Source organism: Naumovozyma castellii, chromosome 2, assembly GCF_000237345.1.
Source record: "Naumovozyma castellii chromosome 2, complete genome".
Lineage (NCBI taxonomy): Eukaryota > Fungi > Ascomycota > Saccharomycetes > Saccharomycetales > Saccharomycetaceae > Naumovozyma > Naumovozyma castellii.
In genome coordinates this window covers 567,971-587,817 of record NC_016492.1, presented here as the reverse complement: position 1 = coordinate 587,817, position 19,847 = coordinate 567,971, and the positions used below count along the sequence as shown (strand labels likewise).

The window sequence follows — 19,847 nt, the reverse complement described above, 5'->3', positions numbered from 1 at the left end:
TTGAAATCTTGTTTTTTGGGTACCTAGATATTTAGTTTGCCAACACCTGTATTAAGCTGTTCCACATCTTCCCATTCGTCGTCATCATCATCATTTTTGAGTTTAACAGCATTTGTCCGACTGTCAGCTTCGACTGGGACTTCCATATTGTTTGTTATCATGTGAGTTAGGTAAAAAGGTCGCGCTTTATCCTCATGTAGCATATCAGCTTCTTCTTCTGGTTGAAGATATGAAACAAATTCTTCTGGTACTAAACCTGTCTTTGTTCTTGCCTCGTTTTCTGCCACCAGCCAGCCTTGACCATGTTTATAGCTTATAAAAACGATATCGTTTTCTTTTAAGTCTAATTCATTTTCATTCTCAGGTACAAAATCATATATGGCGACAGCCCATTGGTTTACCACATAGTCATTTGGAAGAACAACACTCTGTCTTTTATAGAGATCATCTCCATCCGTGTGTGTCTCGTCATCATCATTATTATCATTATTAACATCCTGCTCTAGATCTTCTTCGAAATATCCATGATGTAGTGGATTACTTTCATCGTAAGCAAAGTCTTTGATCGATATATAACCTATCGTGGAATTGTCGGCGTAATCTTGCGTCGCCGGTTCCATCTCTATTTGTGTATCTTTACCACTTTTTTCCTGTTGAAGCTTTATTGCTGTTTGCACTTCTTCTCCATTAGATTCCATCTTGGATATGTTATCTGGATTACTCATTCTATATGTTTTCTACTTTTTGCTTTGCCTAATCTTGGTGGTAACTTCAAAATGGACGAGTGTTTGATCTGTCTCAAAATGGGTACTCTATTTTCAAAAGTATCAAATTTTAGCGATACCAAGAATTTCTGAAACATCTTCGGTGCAATGACCCTAACAGATAAACATACCCTATAAGAGGAACCTATAAGACTTCTTAAACCTAAGAATGACTACTTCCCATAGACCACAACTGGAGGCCAGAAATGGTGGAAAGAGCGCCGCCTATACGCCAACTTCTATCCAACATGCTCGACTACTTCCTGGCCATAATAAGCTGAAATTACGTTCGAAAACGAAGGGTAGATCTAAAAATGCTTCACCTTCAAAGTTAAATACAGAAATTGATGATGATAAGAATGCAGGACGTAACTTTTTGGAACTCCCTGATAAAGAAACGGCTAAAGGTACATCTGTAAGTACTGAAGATGAATCATCTGAGGATGAGGATGAGGAGGAAGATGAGGAGGAGGAGGAAGAGCTAAGAAATGAGCTTTACAAAATAAGACAAGAGAGAGAACAAAAGGAAAAAATGCTGAAACAAAACTTTATAAAGAAGGAGGAAGAAGGAATTGACGAGTCGATCTTGTCTATACCGAAAGGCAAGAAGTCTTGGAGAGATAATTCAACGTTTTCAAGACATAAAGTCTCAAAGAAAAGTTCCAACAAAAATACAGAATATATCAACAATATGGGGAAATCCAAGTACCATCAAGACTTTCTTCGCAAGTTTGTCAGATGAAATAATAGTTATTTATCGAATGATGCATCCTGATAGCCTATAATCCTCCGTATTAGATTTGCATTTGTGCATTGATCTGAAGTGGTTAAGACAAGATTCTCTCGCCTGTGCCTGAAATCAATAGCTCCAGTTTCCTTCTGACCTCTTTGATATGTGCTTAATATTTATGATGAACTATCATTTAATAGTTAGTTTATCCCTACAAATGAATGAGTGAATGCCATATAAAGAAAATACCGTGCATTTGTGGCCATCAAGATTTTTGTCAATGGGTTGGTTATATACCATTGTTTATAATCTTAAATTATCCTGTAACGAATACACAAGAATCTATATATAAGAATTTGTAGTTAACAGTATGTAGTTTGCTAACGGTCTATTCATTTCATTGTCGTTGGAATGTCATTATTTATCTTTGTCCTTAGATCTCAAGAATTTTGGAAACTTGTGATGCTTCTTCTTTTCCTTCACAGGTTCCGGTGATGTTGGCATGGTTACAGCTCTAGGTGCTGGTTTGTGCTCACTACGTCTGTAAACATGAGACACTGGTTGAGCAATAGGAGCTTGGGAACTATATAGAAATTCAGGTATCTTTTCTTTTCCTTTTGATCGTCCATTAATTGTAACGTTTCTCTTGGCCTTGTTAAAAATTCTACACTTCTCATAAAAGCTAATGGTGTAATGATCCCGTCACTGCCAATAAAGACATCTCTATTTTTTAAGTTTGATTGGTCATATGCTGCCCTAATCTCAGGATATGTAATCCCGCCCAATACATAGTAGAAGAATCGTTGTCTTGGTGTATTTGCCTTGGTTCCATTTCCATGTTTTGTCCAAGATGCCTTATGACGAGGATTTCTTAGAGAAGCTGAATTATATGCAGATGCATTTGATCCTGCCATTTCACGTTCTTCTTCATCTAATAACTCAATTGGTTTATCCTTTACGTAAGGAAAGCTTTCTTCTGTTAAAAGTAAAGGATTCGCTATCACCTTCGAAAGAATATTTCCTGCAGCTGGGACAAATCTCGAAGTTGTGTAAATGGAAGAGTCTTTCACAATTGTGTCATGAAACCATTCCTTTTTGAAAGGTTTATTACGTGGCTCCTCTTTAATTAGTTTGAACCCTATTAATTCATAGTTCCTAAATAGTAGCATGAAATGAGGAAAATATTCATGCTGCGTATCAACACCAATGAATGCCAATAATTTAATAAAATCTGTCTCGATTATACCACCTCTGTATAGAGCATATGCCATTATATAACGGATTTTATCCGTCACAATTGCTTCTTTGGATAATAATATCCTTAAGAGGGAATCAGTAATGTGTTTAACTTTCTCACCATCGATATCTAAACCGAACCCGGCAAGGTCTTGTTCGACTTCAGCTAATTCAGCCAATTTTCGTTCTTGGTTGACCTCTAGACAACTATCGATTAAAGTTCTATGCAAAATTAGCCTTCTTCTTTCTTCATCGAAATCTTTCAAATGTGCTACGACACTCAATAAATCAGTCGTATTCTTCACATTAGCTCTATCTACCAGCAAAGGGTTCTTCGCAATCATTTCTTTAATCTTACCCGATAAATACTCATTTGCATCCACGATATGCTGGTGTTTTAGTTCTATCCAATCGGGATCACAAATATCTAGTAGTTTGGACGTCTTTTCTTCCTTTTCACCCAGTTCATTTTCTGCAGAGTAATGATAAATATCGGTTCTTGTTTCTATATCTGGAATCACATCATAACTCATAGCTTGATAATTAAAATCATGCAGAATGGGACTAAATAAATCTAACGTTCTATCTGTAATTATCATTACGGCTCTTGGTCTATCTGATGGAGGTGGGAACGATTCGTTAGCACGAGCGTAAGCATCAAGTGCCAATTGAAATTCTTGAGCCAATTTCGTTGCCAATTTTGTTGGTGGAGTCAATGCTGCAAGTTCTGCAGATGGTGCTGAATATCTTATAATTGGATATTCACCTGTGACAATACATAAATTCAGTAATGATTCAATAGTACGATGGATATTTTTATTGATAAGGTCTACGCATGATCTGTTAAAAAATATCTGTAATGGCTTATCGATATCCAAAGTTTGAAAAAACTGTTTCTCCTTTGGAATGAAGGAAAGTTTTACCTCCGTTAATGAACCAATGTATTGTTTCAGGTACCTTCTTGTATGCAAGTAATCAAGTAAATATTTTTCTAATCCAGGAAAGAATCTAATATGAGCTTGCTTATACTTGGGTGGCCTAGAAGAAAAATCAGCATCCATACAATTCATGTTAAATTTGGTGGGTTTCAGTAAATAGATGGCGTCTACAGAATCTTGTCCCTTTCTCTTTGGTGAATCTATACGATCAACTGTGGTAACATAGTTCAGTAATTGCGAAGGTTTCTCAAATAGAAAACTGATTATATTTTCTGTATACTCATCAATTATTAGGAATTTGATATTATGACTAGTTTGAATTTCATTTAGAGTGTCGATTAAAACTGTTTTGTCAGTAATCGTTAGTATATTGATTGGTAAAAGAATTCAAAAGATGGACCGAAAAAACATACAATTTCTTTGCAATTCAATCAAATCTGACATGATTAATCAAATAATGTCCACCTTGCAATACACTTAGCTCCTCTAATGGTTTTACAATGCCTTTAGGAGTTCCCATTATAGGCGTATGTATTCCATCCATTATTTGCTCTTGAAATTTCAGAATAGTTTAGACAAACCCTATAACCTTTTAACCCTAGTCCAGTATGCCCTGCGTTTAGTTTTGATTAGGGTTAATAATATTGAAAAATTTGAAAAATTTGCGATGAGCTCACATTCAAATCTTTAGAATATGATATTCAGATTGTCGTATTCATTAGCAGCATTCTTGAAAGAAGATAGGTACAGTTAGTTGAAATGACAGTTGTCCATCCCTTCCAATCCATTGTCCCAAGTAGGGATAACTCGTTATTATTTGTCACTTCAAGAAATCAAATTCTCGGATTCAAATATACAAATGAAAAATTCAACATCCTGTATCATTGGAAGGATCAATATGAAAGAGAAACCCTACTAAGAGAAAAGGTTATTAAGGAACAGAAAAGACAATTGGCAGAAAATGCCAAACTGGATCTTAAGAAAAGTAAGGATAACGAGGGAAAACCTGTCGTTAGGCCTGAACCAAAGATCCCTACTCCTGGCCCAGGAGCTCCACCTATATATTCCATAGTGAGAAACTTGATCGTATCACCAGATGATACTAAGTTATTTGCATGTACTGATTCCGATAAGGCTATCATTGAACTGTCTTATGATGTGAATGCTTCTTCAAGTACCCCATTAGGTTTGGATTTACTCAAGAGACAACCCTACTCAAAGAGACCTAATGCTATAACAATTACTAAAGATCAAAAAAACGTTATAATGGTTGATAAATTTGGTGATGCTTTTTCAATGCCTATTGATGGAAGTCCTGTTTTAGACATTAATGAAATTGAACCAATATTGGGACATGTTTCCATGCTAACGGATGTCTTGATGGTTACAGACGGAGAGGGAAAACAATATATTATTACCAGTGATAGGGATGAACACATAAAAATTTCCCACTATCCCCAATGTTTTATTGTTGACAAATGGTTATTCGGTCATAAAGAATTTGTCTCATCTCTTTGTTCACCAACATGGAAGTCTGATTGGCTATTTAGTGCTGGTGGTGATGACAATGTATTTGCGTGGAATTGGGTTGAGGGTAAGAACTCATCAAAATTTAATTATTCTGAATTAATTAGACCATATTTGACTGATGCCCACTTGGCTCCTGCAAGATTTCAAAATGAAACAAATGACACTATTGAATATTCTGTCTCCAAAGTGGTTGTTCTGGCAAACCGACCTTTTATTGCGTTCTTTGTGGAAGCTACTAAACTTCTTTTCATCATAAGCGTAGACAAGAGTACCGGTTTTCTAGCTTTGGCACAACAGATTGAAATGCCATATAATATTATTTCTCTTTCTTCAAGTGCTTCGGATGATGAATTACAAATAACCTTAGACAATCGTGATTGTGATAACCACAAACATTTCGCTAAATTTGTAACATTTGATAAGGACACAGGTAAGTTCGTAGTTGATACTACGAAATCAAGCGCATTTGATGAGGCAGTGGCTGCCGCCTTGAAGTTAGATTTTGACCTTCAGTGCGAGAAAGCTGATATCTACCCATTATATAATGTTACTTCATTGAAGAAGCATGGTGAGCATTTCTCCTAAGATAGATTATATATAATTGTGAACATAGAAAAATTTAATCATTGTATTGTAAATAATTTTGAAGGTAATTCAACCTTCTTCTACACAGCTTCTCTACGTGGACATGTGATAAACACAAAAAATAATAATATGTTGCCATCTATAAGATAGTGAAGGATATGCTTATGCGCTGTTTTAAACATCATCGTAAAGTAAAAACTAAGTCTACCAGCGCTTTTAGTTATTTTAACCAGAGACGCTGTAGTGTCTGAAGTAGCTCTTTGCAGCAATAGCTATTCAGTGGAAAGCAGCAAACTGAATGCTTGTTCTGGTAAAATTGGCGCTTACAATTGGTTCTGTTTCTTGAATACAACGGTTCATTCTCGTAATATCATTTTGGAAACAATTCTGTAAACATGCAGTTAATGTGGCTTGTGTATCCTTTTCTAGCAGTGGACCCAGAACTTTTTGGAAAAATTGTAGATCTACAGTAACTTGCAACAGTCCATCAGACGATAGATTACCAATATATGGCTTGAACGCTTCAAACAAATATCTTGCAATAAATATTTGAGTTTCCTTTATTATCTTATTGATTAACTGAGGTCCAATTCTAAAGCATTCACTGTGGATGGTCACTAATAACATCAAGGCTTCCAATATATAATCACCAGCTCTAAATGAATTTGATGTAAAGCCTGGCCAGTCAATTTCCTTAAATTTCTCCTCTAGTATATCCCTTAACGTAATCTTCAAATCAGATAGATAATTTCCAAAAATGGAACTTTCCATTTTTGACAGTAAGTTAAATATTTCTAGTGGTTTTTCCGTAATTCTGGCCTCAAATGCATCATCAAAATATTGAAGAATTTGTGGGAAAGTTACTTCACGAATATACTGCAAATTAGTCAAAGTTAGGATAGTATGTGCACTTCTTGGGTTATCTTTGTCCTTGGCAGCATTTTTCAATATGGATTCTAGCACAGCTTCTAAAGATATAATTTGTTGAATCTCAACACCGGTCAACAGTTGTTTGGAAGGATAGCTAACGATTGATATACCATTCAAGACGGGCAGCCTTTCGAATGAGAATAGGAAATCTCTGATAATACTTAAACTATACTCTTGGAAGCAACGAACAATTTCAGGGAATTGAGTGATTTCATATTCTATGTTGGAGTCTCTATCTGAACCCGTCTTATAAACGTCCCAATTTTCTAGCTTGTAAAAGTTTGAGATATCTCTTAATTTAATTGAGGAAATCAAACCAACACATCTAGAAATTATAATGGACGCTAAGTTTCTTAGTATATCCACAGATTTTGGAGTAATGTTCAGTTGTGCCAATTGTGTACTACACTCTAATAATGGTTTCATTATCTTAGGTAAATACCTCAACGAGCTTAGTCCATTAGCATTAGGTGGTACGAATCCGTAATCTGATGGAAGTCCAGATTCCTTTTCCGCAGGTTTCATCATAGGCAGTGATTCTTGTGACGAGTTGAAGAAAACTTTTAGTTTTTCAGACACTAATTTAATGAAAGTTTCACCATTTGTTCTGATTTTTACTTTGACATCTTGATCTAAGTTCAAAATAAATTTGTAACTTTCCATAGTATTCGAATCACCAATTAAAATGTTATCTTTCCTCTTATCATTTAATAACATATTCTGATAAGTACCATCTAGGAATTTTTCTATATGATCCCAGAGTTCAATAAATTTATTACAAATATCATCCACCTGATTAATATACTTTAATATTAGTAACCACATTTCAACAATGTTAGGAAAATCGGTTAAATCTTGGAATGGATCTACGGCGGAAACAACTGAGGCCAACGTAGTCTGGTTTGATTGTTGGAAAAATTGGTTTATTGAAAGATATGGAGTCATATTCACTGGTTCCTCTGTATCTGCGTTATCCAATATATTCTTTTGCGAACTTAGAATTTTTGAAATCATATTGGTGGAACATTCTTTCAACTCAGTTTCTAAAGTGCTCAATTGCATAAATATCCACTTAGTTATAGGATTCTCCTCAGTATTATCCAAATCTAAAAGTTTTGAAAATAAAGGTAGGAAATATTCTTGTGATTCCAATTTCGATGATGGATCCAATAGTTTCTCCCAAATTTGTTCCTTATATAGTTTCATTATATTTTCCACTTCATTCCAGATGAATTCAATGCTTCTCAAGCTCTTGCCTGCATTGTCGCTTCTCACTTTGAATTCCTGATAAAGTTTTAATCCATTAGTGTACTCTATTATGAAACTGGAATAATCTTTGTGAATCAACTTTTTCTTCAATTCTCTTGGTAAGTTGAAAAATCTCTTATTCTCCTCAATAAATCTTTTTCCAGATTTGAAATTTTCAATCTTTTTAGAAGTATCAATTAAAGGTTTCAATTTCAAATTTGTAATTCTTATAGATTCATCTACTTTTTCATTCAATCTATCCACATCTAAAGATTCATTCCCCTTCATTTCACCAAATTGATTATAAATTTTATCTAATCGATTCTTAATCCTCACATATTTAGTGAAATTCTCCTCCACTAAATTCTTCATGTCACCTGATTGTACTTGAATCAATTGATCCAAATTATCCAATTCATTACTCAAATCACTAAATGAATCCAAGTTGTGAATATCTCTTAAAAATGATTTGACATTAAACTTCTTACTGTTAATCAAATACTTTAATACAGCATCACTTGCACCAGTTGCAACTCCCAATTGGTTTAATTTCTCAGACATAGGTTCATTCGTAAGGGGATCGTTAATCGTCTCGATCAAAGAGGGGTCCTTCAAGAACGACTCCAGTTCCCTCTCTGAGGATGACCGCTGTTGTGAAATCAGATCCTTAAGGATGTCATATGAGTTATCCAGTGTAGGCGAGGTGTCTTGCCACTTATCTAGGTTTATTAATGTAGTGGAATCCTCAATCCACGAAGTTGTTGGGTTCAACGTTCTCAGATTGTAGAATTCTTCTAGCTGGTTCTCGTCTAGTTGGAACGGGTCCATTGTGTTGAGATATTTGTGATTGCAGTGTTGGAGGTAGCAAAACAATAACCTAGTTGTCAGTTTACTTAATCGTAATGTTAGATAGTTCAATAGGATTATCCATTCCTAATGTTGGTGTTTTTACCCTGCGCGATGGAAAATGAGTTTATTAGTTTGGTAATGGCAAGTACAACGGTACATACAAAGCAGAAAGGCCAACAATAGTGGTGTCTAGAAGAGCAGTATATTAACGGACCATCATGGAGAACGATAGTAATACAAGTGACAAGCCAACAGACGTAGAACCTATTAATAACGATGCCATGGAAGTCGATGAAGAGATGGATGAATTTGACGATAATGAGGATGCACCAATAAATAATGCCATGCTGTTCCAAACAGATGAGAAGACACAAGAGCAGGAGACTTCTGAAAATAATAAGGGGAAGGATAAATTATTTGATCTTCCGGAATTTACGAGGAAAGATAAGACATTAGACGAGATTTTGAATCTTATGGAAGATAATCCACCAATTATACCTGATACAGTGATAAATTACTACTTAATGAAGAACGGGTTTGATTGTGCTGATCTTCGAGTGAAGAGACTGTTAGCTCTAGCAACACAGAAATTTGTTAGCGATATTGCAGCTGATGCTTACGAATATTCTAGGATAAGATCCTCTGTGGCTGTTCACAATGCTAATAATGGACAATCGAGAGCTCGACAGTTGATGTTGGGACAACAACAACCTCAAAGTGTGCAACCCCAATCGACAGAGAAGGGTGTGCAGGGCAAGGTGGTTCTTACTGTGAATGATCTAAGTAGTGCTGTTTCAGAATATGGGTTAAATATTGCCCGTCCAGACTTTTATCGTTAACTAACCAAATAAATAAATACCTATACACGTATTGATGAGTATAGCATAGTTATATTGTATTCATTATTATTCTGTATTGATAGCTATTATTATATACTGTAATTGTTGTAAGCTCATATTTTTGGAAATTTTATGAAAGCTGATCGATCGATCAAAAATGTCCCTAGTCAAGGACAACATTTACAATAACAACTACAATACATTAGGCAAAAGAGAATATTGATATTGAACATACTATGGTAGTAGATTACTCAAAATGGGACAAGATCGAAATATCTGATGATTCAGATGTGGAAGTTCACCCAAATGTGGACAAGAAATCCTTCATCAGATGGAAACAACAAAGTATTCATGAGAAGAGAATGCAAAGAAACCAGGATATCAAGAATTTGGAGGCACAATTAGAGATGTATAAACATTTGAACAAACGAGTTGATAAGTTATTGAATGAGTTTCAAGATGAGGATTTTGCCTCTAAGGAGAAGATCTCTAAATTCTTGAATGGATCATTTGATAAAAGAGAGAAGAGTGAAGGTGAAAATGTGGATCCTGATATTGCAACTTATAACGAGATGGTAGAAGATTTATTTGATCAATTGGGAAGAGATGCCAAGAAAGAAGGTAATGATCCCAATAATGGTAAAATTATAAAGGGTTTATTATTGAAACATAGAGCAAAAATTGATTCCGTTTCCAAAGAGGCAACAGAAAAACTTAAGGAATTATATATTGAAAAGAATGCTCATATTTCATCAGAAGATATTCACACTGGTTTTGATAGTAGTTTTATGAACACCAAAACTGTTGAGGAAGATACCAAAGCTGCCGAGGCTGCAGCAAAGGCTATTGATTCTGTTAAAATAAATGAAGCTAAAAATTCTTTATCAGAAATTGCTGTGACTCCTAGTAAACAGTTGGACCTTCCAGCGGCACCTTTACAATTCATCGAATACAAGGATGACGTGATGAAACTGGCACCAGAAACTGAAGAATTTGGTAACATTTCTGTCAATGATTATAAGAAGTCTGAACAATTTTTACTGTCTCATATGCCAATCATTTCAGAACAACAGAAAGATGCGTTACTAATGAAATCATTTGAATATCAACTTGAAAAGGATGAGTTACATACTTATCAAGTAATCCATCAATCTGAATTATTAGCATATATCCGTGAAATTTACGATTTGAAGAAGATTCCATTCTTGGATGTGGAAGAAATGAAGAACATTATTACCATGTTTTTCCAAAAAGTTATGTTTAATGCAGGTAATCAAAGAGGGATGGAATCGTTTTTAGATTCTGTTAAGACTAAGTTCAATCATATTAAAGAACGTTCAAAGGTATTAGCCGAAGAATCTGTCAACAAAGGACAATTTTCTTCAGATGATGTTGAAGGTGTTCCGATTGTTCAATTGAAATCTTTAGATGATTCTACGGAATTGGAAGTACATTTCCCAGATATGAATTCAACTGACCCTGAAGAATTAAAAAAGATTGAGGCCTTTAATAAGATTCCAAAGAAAATGCAAGATGCTGTGAAGACAGGTGACATTAATGAAGTGAACGAAGTATTTAAGGATATTCCAGAAGATGAAGCTGAGCAAATTCTAGAGTGGTTTAATGAAGCTGACGTGATTGGTGTGAGAGCTGTTCTTGATGATGAGGAAGATTTCAAGAAGTTACAAGAAGAATATAATAAAACCAAGCATTCTGATAAAGATCACCACGATGTGCATGAAGTATCTGATGATGTTGAAGAGCTTGATACAGCTGATATTGTTGATTGATATATTAATTGTAAGTACCGCCTTTAAGGTAGTTTATACAGTCATTTATAAATAATTTTGCTAAATAAAACAAAACTTATTATTAAATGATATTTTTATTAATATGTAATGCAAGTGCTAGTTAGTTTTGTTAGCAATTAAATTCACCGAAAATAAGTGCTTTAATAGGATGATATATATAGCTAGTTAATTAATTTGTTCATGGATATTATTTTCAATGTTATTGTATTTTGTCATTTGTGAAGTAATATGATTTATATTGTGGGTTTAAAAGTAAGTTTTTAAACCCATTAATAATGTAGCAACATTATTATCATTTGAAATGCTAACATTTTCTGTTGTATCCAATTTTGTTTGAGAGCAATTTAACACTTCAATCTTTTGAGGTAATGCACTATTTCTTAGTGATGCAGCACCCATTGACGCCCAATCTTCTTCATCTGTGTCGGAATGATGGAATTCATTTTTAGTATCATTAATATCTAAATGAGAGATATTACTGGTTTTGAACATGGTTTCATTTAATAATGGAGGTGGTTCATTACTGTTATTACTATTGTTATTATGGATAAGAGTGGTTCTTAAGCATGATTCTTTTGAAAATGAGACTCTTGAACCTCTTCTCGAAGTTGGTTCAGTTTTTGTTGAGCGGAATAACTCCTCTAAATCAATCTTATTGTTTAGGTTCCGTAGAGGTGATACCATTAATGGTGGCGATATCGTGCCTGGAGAATCATGATATATTGGGTTTGATAGTGATGGTTTGGTGATAAATGGAACTGATTGTTTGCGACTCATACGGCGAATCCTAGGCTTCAAGGGGAACGACACCTTTTGAGGCCAGGCATTTGAATTATTTCTTGATTGGTCTGAGTGTACTTCATTATATACAACTGTGGATCCTCTTCTTTCGTAGGAAAATAATTCTGTTTTCAAACGGTTATCTGAATCAGATAGGTTTTCTTCTTCTTCTTCTTCTTCTTCTTCTTCGTCCTCATCTTCATCTTCATCTTCATCTTCTTCGTCCTCGTCGAATATCACGGCGACGTCAGAACTTTTTGAATTTTGATTATTGTTCAATGGTAGTGATTGGAGTTTCTTAGCATATTGTGAAACAGATTGTTTTCTCACTTGTAAAACTGTTATTGATACTCCTTTACTCTTTGGGGAAGACGTTTCTGAAGAAAAAACTGGTTGTTGGTTTGAAGAGGCGGTTGAAGAAGTGCTGCTTGAACTGCTTTTCCTTCTCTTATTATTGTTATTGTTATTATTACTATTGTTGTTGCCATTATTTGAGTTTTCTTGTGAGTGAACAGCATTCATTATATCCTTTATTTTCAAATTATTCATATTGGTTATAGTTTTCAATTCTTCAAACTCATTTGGGTTAACGACTTTGGCAGACCATTGTCCCCAACCAATCTTTTCAAATATGACTGAATTTTCTTTATCACCTAATTCCAACGCACTCATAATCAATCTTCTTTGCTTTGACGATGAGAGGTTTTGAAAAGAGGGTATCTCTTGCACTAAAGCCTTGGTAATATACCTTATAGCGAGGGGACCATTTTGTAACAACAGATGAGATAACTTCGAAGGAGTCACCATATTAGCGGCAGCCAATCCTTCTGGGGATGAGGTGGCTATCAGTTTTGCATTTATTGTGTCCTGTTTCATTCCTTTAGTATTTGTTTGTGTGTTCTTAACTTATTATTGTTGTGTAAGTGATTCTTGTGGTATCGATAGAGAATGGAAAATTTTCTCTTCGTTGGCTATTGGATAGAGGCTTATTATAAACAGAAATTAGTTTTCTTGCATCTGTAAACCTTAAAGTTACGCAACACTTACCATAGGAGAGGATTACTCAAAGTTGTAGCTGCCAGTAGGATCTGAGGCTGTTGTTTATTCCGGGCAGAGGGGACGGACGCGTAATTGACTCCTTTTCTCCTATCGCGTCTCCTCTTGTAAATGTGCCCCTCTCCTGAATCGTATCGGAGTATTAGATCCACACATTAAGGTGTATGACGTGGGTATGCCCACTCTAGTCTGCCCACTCGGGTAGTATGCAGAGGTGGGGTGTTAGTGTTTGCCCACATAAGACCACTGTTTTGTCGTTCCTGTATATGAGAGAACCCGGAATTGCAGACGGTTATCAACTGCAGCTACGGAGTTTTACTGGTTCAGGGTTCATTCACCAAAAATAAGGTTTCCCCCCGTAAATCTTGCACATGCCATATTTTCTTTCTCTTGACATGGTAGAGTAGACTGACGGCCTTGGACTTGTTATCCGTTGTCAAATTTGTTGTTGTAGACCTTTTTCTCGGAGTTGGATTGAGTTGAGACTTGAATGTGTCAAAAAAAAGAAGGTGAAAAAAAGGGAAATGTTCATCGATGAGATATTTCTCCATGATTTCAAAAAAATTGTAGCACTCAACTAAATGCTATATTAAGTAAATTCAAAGGAAATAAAAGAACCCATAAATGGCACCATTGACCTTTAATAGTACTTTTGCGGACAATCAAATTGTTGAACTTCCAACTTTGCTTATCTTGGAATTATGGAAAAAATCTAACACAGGGGAACAGAAACCCCATAATCAACCATGGGGCAAGGGACAAATTACTACGGTGGTTGTTCTTTGCATAGTTGGAGTTTGCGTATTGGCTTGGGTTGGAATAACTATTTATTTGGATTCTACACTACATAGAGCAAGTTGGTTCGGCACTACATCAAGTGAAGAAATGACTAGTGACCTTTATGGACTTCAAAGTCAAGTAACATTGGTTACCAAACATGAAGAGAATGAGATTCCAATGTACCAGATTACAGAAGATGAAAGTTCAGAATCAAATATTTCAGGATTTTATGATGAAAGAGGTCAATTTTATACAACAGATGAAACTACAAGGATTATAACCACAGAAAATGAATTTTTACCAGAAGAATCGATGGAATCCTTTGTAACTTGTTCCAGTTCTGTTAGTTCAGAGGTGTTACAGGTTCCAGATAGAGCATTTTTGGTCAATAATGTGAGACGATTGACCCTTGATCAGCTTCATACCCCTGTTTCCTCTTGTCAGACATTACACGACCCATCGTTTTTTTAAGGTTGGAGTTTTTAATAATTTAAGATGCTAATTTTTTTTTTCAATAGAATATTTTATATTAAATTTAAAAATTCATAGCTAACAAATTTCAATTTAAAACATAATTTTCCAAGTTATGGAAAAGTATTTCTGTTTATTAAGTGTTGAGATGAAAAAATCATTCAGTTCCCCTTGGAATATGTTCTCAGGAATAGTTCCAACTTGTATTTCCTTTCTCATTCTGGTAATCCTTAGAGTTCATTATTTTTCGTTTTTCAATATGACAAACATCATTCCGTAAGGTATCCTAAAAAATAGCCCACATGTTTGCGTTTAATATCTGTCAATAAAGAAAGAAGAAGAAACCAACACCGTGGCCCCATGTCCTTCACTTTTACCTTACCCCATTGATGAAATTTATTTTCTACCAAAGCTTTTTCATGTCATAATGAGCAGTTATCATTTCTTTTGCTAATGAGAGATTATTTGAGAGAATGAGATTCACGTGAGAGAAGTTAGTTTACATAGCCCCACTTTTTATTCAAGAAGTATCTAAGCGAGAAAATAAATGAAACCACTGTGCTATGATTCAAATAACGTCATAGTTGTTGGAATATTCAGGAAACAACTATCATTTCCCACCATTAAAAGCAATTTTTGTAATGTAATATAACTAACATCATCGACATTGTTCTTTGTGAGTGACAGGAGGCTGAAATAGACATGTAATTAAGATGTGTCCAACGTCAACACAATAATTTCCAAACCGAGAGTAAAACGTGTCGCAATTGCGCCCCCCTCAAAATAGCGTCACAAATTAGGGGACAGGTCAAACAATGGAGAAATCACTCATTCTGATCGATACAAACTCTCATTATGTCAGAACGTGGATCTAATAGTTTAATCCACTCTCTTTCAATTCCTATATAATATCGTTGGATCTCATTTTGAAAAAATATTTCCTTCTATCATGGAAAAGAGAGCGGTGTAAAGGTCCACATTACTATGCCTGCCCTTCCTATTGACCAAAGCATTTTACAAATAATAACGCTACTTCCCATCTTTTAACTGTCAACAATTCAAAAATTGGTTCCTCCTTTATGGGGGGCATATTTCCCCTCATAGCGCTAGGTGGAGCAGCCTCCTCCAACTCTAGCCATACAAATTGCACTACGAACGCATGCAAACATGCTAGTTGGATCATCCCTGTCATTTTTCTTGCACCACTGGGTTTGTGTGCAATTATTGTTAGCTGTTATTTTCTTTTTGGTTGGTGGACTAACAGACGTTATCGGAAGTCAGAATTCGGTTCTGGTGTGGGACCAACACATGGGGTCGTACAATCCTGGATGATGGAAAATGCAGGACCCAGGACCTATCGTAGACCCATTGAGGATAAAATGGGCAGTGAAACGTACGTGCCGGAATATACCAAGGTGGTTAACAGAAACGATAGGGGTTATTTTGATGAACAAGGGATATTTCATACAAGAAGTGAAGTTTCAAGTTTAATGAGTAAGTCCCCTCCATCTTTCCAGTCACAAGCATCGATTGGGAATAATTCAGAGGAAACCAACGTGTCACACCCAGCTCCAGCGAAGACTATAGATATCACAAGAAGGGAACACCATCCAGGTCCTGCTAAAAATCTTGATTCGGTATCCACCCTGGCAGATGTTTCGACGGAAGAAAGCGACCAATGAAGTTAGCATCATGATTTTTAGCCTGGAGGCACTCCATCAACTATTATTTTCCCCAAGTTAGTAAACAATTGGTGGTTTTCTGATCATTGTAAAAATAAAATCGGACACCTAACTAAGTAAAATAAATAAAAAAATAACATTCTGTTTAAATAATAATACAATGTCCTCTTATTATCATTACCCGCTAAAACTACCCGGCCACAAAAACGCATCCGGGTAAAGTGCCGCCGTATATTCTGGAACGGGTCCCGTTCCCTGCTTTTCGCTAATTCCTCACCGACGCAACACAACGAATCTGACTTTCCACATTACTGTTAGCGTTAGTATCACTTTCTCCCCTTCAATGTATGGACCCCTTCCTGGATCCAGTGAACAATTAGGCTGGTATAAGGTTACATTTATTTTTCATTCTACCATATTGCCTATTTTTCAATAACGAAATTGAATTTATTCCCTCAATTCATTAAGACAAAAAGGAACTAGTACTCCCTATCCATTAATAACATAATAACTATGTCTAACCCATTCGATTTATTAGGTAACGATGTCGAAGACCCAAACGTCGTCGTCCTTCCACCTAAGGAATTAGTCAAGAAGAACACCTCTTCTAAGAAGAACGATGTCCCACCACCATCTGCCAACCCAGCTAGAGCTAGCAAAAATAGACCAGCTAAGCCAACTGGTAACGAAGGTGCCATCAGAGACAAATCTGCTGGTAGAGGTAACAACAGATCTAGAGATGTCTCTTCATCTGCTGCCGCCAGAAAGACCAACACTAGAAGAGCTACTGATCGTCATTCCAGATCCGGTAAGGTCGACACTGAAAAGAAGGTCAACCAAGGTTGGGGTGATGACAACAAGGAATTGTCTGCTGAAGAAGCTGCTGAAGCTGATGCTGAAGCTGAAATTGCTGCCGATGCTGAAGAAAAGGAAAAGGCTTCCAAGCAAATGTCCTTGCAAGATTACTTGTCCACCGTTAACACTGATTTGAACAAGGTTCCAGAAGTTACTAAGAACATTAACGCTTTGGAAGGTGCCGAATTATTCGTTAAGGAAGAAGAAGAATACGCTCCAGCTACTAAGGTTAAGAACGTTAAATCCAAGCAATTGAAGACCAAGAACTTCTTGGACTTCAGCGCTACTTTCTCTGATGCTTTACCAAAGGAAAGAAAGAACTTTGGTGGTAGAGGTGGTAGAGGTGACAGCCGTCGTGGTGGTAGAGGTGGTAAGAACAACAACAGAGGTGGTAACAACGCTAACCCAGTTGAAAAGAACCGTTCTATCGACACTTCTAACTTGCCATCTTTGGCTTAAGGTGTGAATTATAACATATGTTATATATAAACATATCATAGTACGTACTATTAACTTTTTTCTCTTTGTCTAATGTTTTTCTACGAAATGGTTTCATCTTTCAATTAAAAACTTTATACTTATTTATAATGCAATAAATCATAATTATATTTATTAATTCTTAGTCATTTTAAAGAAAAAAAGATTAGTGATTAAATAGAATGCTTATTTTATAGATGTAATTAATATACATATGTACGCATTTTAGTTTTATGCGGAATTTTATCAGACTTTCAAATCAACCTTCAATGTATAAGTGATCACAAATGATAGTGAAATAAATAAGACCATATATTGGATCATGAAGAACACTGAAAGGCAATCCAATTGTAAGTGAGATCCTTGTGTTGGTGTATAGAAGGCGGTGAAATAAACTTGAGCGGTTGCACTTGGCATGGAAAATGTTAAAATGACAACAAATTTACTGATCCTAGAGTCTAGCCAATTAATGGTATAAAGCTTATTAGCCCATAGGATTCCAATAATTGGAATAATAACTAATCTACCGACCGTCATCAAAATAGCAGACCTTATAAAACCCTTTGGCAAAGCTGTAATCTCCAATCTTGCCAGAGTACCTCCCAACATAAGCAGTCCCAATGGAACACAGGCATTTCCAATATATTCTGTAAAATCCATGAGGAAATTCAACACAGGTTCATGGTCAGGAGCCATATGGACGTGCACATATGTTGCAACAAATAGCGCCTTTAGCCAAGGAACTAATGCACAAATAATACCCAGTAAGGCCCCCAAGGAAGCGGGTCTAAAACAATTCACTATAATGTAAGTGAGCCAGCCCAATTTATGTCTTTTAATGAAATCAGACATTTTTTCCTTAAATGTTAACTTGGTATCGTCTTCGTGTGACGTTGTTACCACTTTAGCTCTATCATCTTCTTCGTCGGATTCGTTATGTATATTGCTCCCACCTAGTGAAGCATTTGTATCACCAATATCCTCGATTAGTGATAATGGTCTAGTCAAATCTAATTCACCATTCTTAAGTTTATCAACCACACTATATTCGGCAATAACTTCGTTCATGGTGGGTCTTCTTTTCCTCAAAGTCGACATTCTTCTTGTACGGGAATGGCGACTTTTATTTAATTCTTCCCTTATCCCAATTGTTTGAAGTACACTTGGAGATGAAGTGATTGAAGATATTCTATAGGCGCTGCTGCCTTCTGTTTCTCTTCTAAGGTGAGCATTTTTTAAGGGCAGGATCCTTTCACTCATACTATCAATGGAGCGTTTATCATCATATTGTCTAACGTAATCAATAGATGGGTTCTCATCATCATCAGAAAGCTGATCACTATTCAAATCACTTAACGGATATCCTGAATCTAAATCTGATCCATCAAGATTTGCAGGCTCATTAAGAGGTACTTGAGTATTTTTCAAACTTTCATTTTGGCTAATGTCACTGGTAGATACGTTTTTCCCATTTCCTTGTTCCTTTTCATCCAACGATGAACCTTCTTCCAAATCTATATGTTCATCGTCTTTCTTACCTCTTTCTCTAAAATCTAACCCAACCATTCTCCACATTCCAAAATTCATCATTAAGAAACTTTGAGTAAATAAAAAAATACAGCAATATGCGACACCTTTATTAGCTTCGTCCGCCGTAAAAATAGTACCATTCCCCATACTTTGTAAATAAGCAATGGGCAAATCTGAAATATTAGGAAAGATACCTGCAAACATGATACCCCAAAACCACTTTTTAGGAACAGGTGTCGTAAATTTGGCAAACAGAGAAAATACACCACCGAGAACAAATAATATAATGGCAGAAAGGACAATAACACCGATCTCTTTAATGTCTCTCCAAGATATACTGGCAACGATCTTATTGAATGTCAAACACGGTAAGATGGCGTTAACGACCATGTTGGAAATACCTCTTGCGGTTTCCATTGTAACAATATTGAATTTAGCAATTAAAAATCCTACGAGAATGATTGTATAGATCTTTAAAATTGGTTTCAATGCAATGTATATTGCAGCACCGACGTTAATAGCAGACATGTCGAGTTTCTTCCTCTTTGATTCAAATTGCCCGAGTTGTAACTATGGGACTACAATCCATGGCACTTTGACTTTTCTTGGTATTTGTTTAGGAAAGATCAAATTTTGGATAACACATGTGCAGAAATGCTATATAAAGGAGAGTATTAAAAAGGATGGGGTTCCTGCGGCCAAGAAATTTCTTCTTTTTACTTAGACATTTTTTCAGAATCTGTTCCTTCTTTTGTT

General features: G+C 35.7%; 12 protein-coding genes across 12 annotated transcripts; 7 read left to right on the top strand and 5 right to left on the bottom strand.

The window, feature by feature from the left end:
- Nucleotides 1-23: 23 nt before the first annotated feature.
- Nucleotides 24-725, bottom strand: NBP2 (adaptor protein NBP2; the record flags this gene model as incomplete). Its single annotated transcript, XM_003674746.1, has 1 exon — nucleotides 24-725. One exon carries the CDS (start codon nucleotides 723-725, stop codon nucleotides 24-26), a length of 702 nt encoding a protein of 233 aa, XP_003674794.1.
- Nucleotides 726-933: 208 nt separating this feature from the next.
- Nucleotides 934-1,506, top strand: CWC15 (U2-type spliceosomal complex subunit CWC15; the record flags this gene model as incomplete). The annotated part of the gene is made up of 1 exon (XM_003674745.1): nucleotides 934-1,506. One exon carries the CDS (start codon nucleotides 934-936, stop codon nucleotides 1,504-1,506), a length of 573 nt encoding a protein of 190 aa, XP_003674793.1.
- A 494-nt stretch (nucleotides 1,507-2,000) lies between these two features.
- SEC1 (Sec1p) lies at nucleotides 2,001-3,800 on the bottom strand (the record flags this gene model as incomplete). Its single annotated transcript, XM_003674744.1, has 1 exon — nucleotides 2,001-3,800. The coding sequence occupies one exon, from the start codon at nucleotides 3,798-3,800 to the stop codon at nucleotides 2,001-2,003; it is 1,800 nt and encodes a 599-aa protein (XP_003674792.1).
- Nucleotides 3,801-4,427: 627 nt separating this feature from the next.
- TRM82 (Trm82p) lies at nucleotides 4,428-5,783 on the top strand (the record flags this gene model as incomplete). The annotated part of the gene is made up of 1 exon (XM_003674743.1): nucleotides 4,428-5,783. The coding sequence occupies one exon, from the start codon at nucleotides 4,428-4,430 to the stop codon at nucleotides 5,781-5,783; it is 1,356 nt and encodes a 451-aa protein (XP_003674791.1).
- A 276-nt stretch (nucleotides 5,784-6,059) lies between these two features.
- SEC5 (exocyst subunit SEC5) lies at nucleotides 6,060-8,789 on the bottom strand (the record flags this gene model as incomplete). The annotated part of the gene is made up of 1 exon (XM_003674742.1): nucleotides 6,060-8,789. The coding sequence occupies one exon, from the start codon at nucleotides 8,787-8,789 to the stop codon at nucleotides 6,060-6,062; it is 2,730 nt and encodes a 909-aa protein (XP_003674790.1).
- Nucleotides 8,790-9,028: 239 nt separating this feature from the next.
- On the top strand, nucleotides 9,029-9,649 carry TAF10 (Taf10p; the record flags this gene model as incomplete). The annotated part of the gene is made up of 1 exon (XM_003674741.1): nucleotides 9,029-9,649. The coding sequence occupies one exon, from the start codon at nucleotides 9,029-9,031 to the stop codon at nucleotides 9,647-9,649; it is 621 nt and encodes a 206-aa protein (XP_003674789.1).
- A 236-nt stretch (nucleotides 9,650-9,885) lies between these two features.
- CDC37 (Hsp90 co-chaperone CDC37) lies at nucleotides 9,886-11,439 on the top strand (the record flags this gene model as incomplete). The annotated part of the gene is made up of 1 exon (XM_003674740.1): nucleotides 9,886-11,439. One exon carries the CDS (start codon nucleotides 9,886-9,888, stop codon nucleotides 11,437-11,439), a length of 1,554 nt encoding a protein of 517 aa, XP_003674788.1.
- Nucleotides 11,440-11,706: 267 nt separating this feature from the next.
- STB3 (Stb3p) lies at nucleotides 11,707-13,116 on the bottom strand (the record flags this gene model as incomplete). The annotated part of the gene is made up of 1 exon (XM_003674739.1): nucleotides 11,707-13,116. The coding sequence occupies one exon, from the start codon at nucleotides 13,114-13,116 to the stop codon at nucleotides 11,707-11,709; it is 1,410 nt and encodes a 469-aa protein (XP_003674787.1).
- Nucleotides 13,117-13,920: 804 nt separating this feature from the next.
- NCAS0B03280 (uncharacterized protein) lies at nucleotides 13,921-14,547 on the top strand (the record flags this gene model as incomplete). The annotated part of the gene is made up of 1 exon (XM_003674738.1): nucleotides 13,921-14,547. The coding sequence occupies one exon, from the start codon at nucleotides 13,921-13,923 to the stop codon at nucleotides 14,545-14,547; it is 627 nt and encodes a 208-aa protein (XP_003674786.1).
- Nucleotides 14,548-15,626: 1,079 nt separating this feature from the next.
- NCAS0B03270 (resistance to Congo red protein) lies at nucleotides 15,627-16,229 on the top strand (the record flags this gene model as incomplete). Its single annotated transcript, XM_003674737.1, has 1 exon — nucleotides 15,627-16,229. The coding sequence occupies one exon, from the start codon at nucleotides 15,627-15,629 to the stop codon at nucleotides 16,227-16,229; it is 603 nt and encodes a 200-aa protein (XP_003674785.1).
- Nucleotides 16,230-16,742: 513 nt separating this feature from the next.
- Nucleotides 16,743-17,543, top strand: STM1 (Stm1p; the record flags this gene model as incomplete). The annotated part of the gene is made up of 1 exon (XM_003674736.1): nucleotides 16,743-17,543. One exon carries the CDS (start codon nucleotides 16,743-16,745, stop codon nucleotides 17,541-17,543), a length of 801 nt encoding a protein of 266 aa, XP_003674784.1.
- Nucleotides 17,544-17,807: 264 nt separating this feature from the next.
- Nucleotides 17,808-19,619, bottom strand: NCAS0B03250 (uncharacterized protein; the record flags this gene model as incomplete). Its single annotated transcript, XM_003674735.1, has 1 exon — nucleotides 17,808-19,619. One exon carries the CDS (start codon nucleotides 19,617-19,619, stop codon nucleotides 17,808-17,810), a length of 1,812 nt encoding a protein of 603 aa, XP_003674783.1.
- Nucleotides 19,620-19,847: the final 228 nt, after the last annotated feature.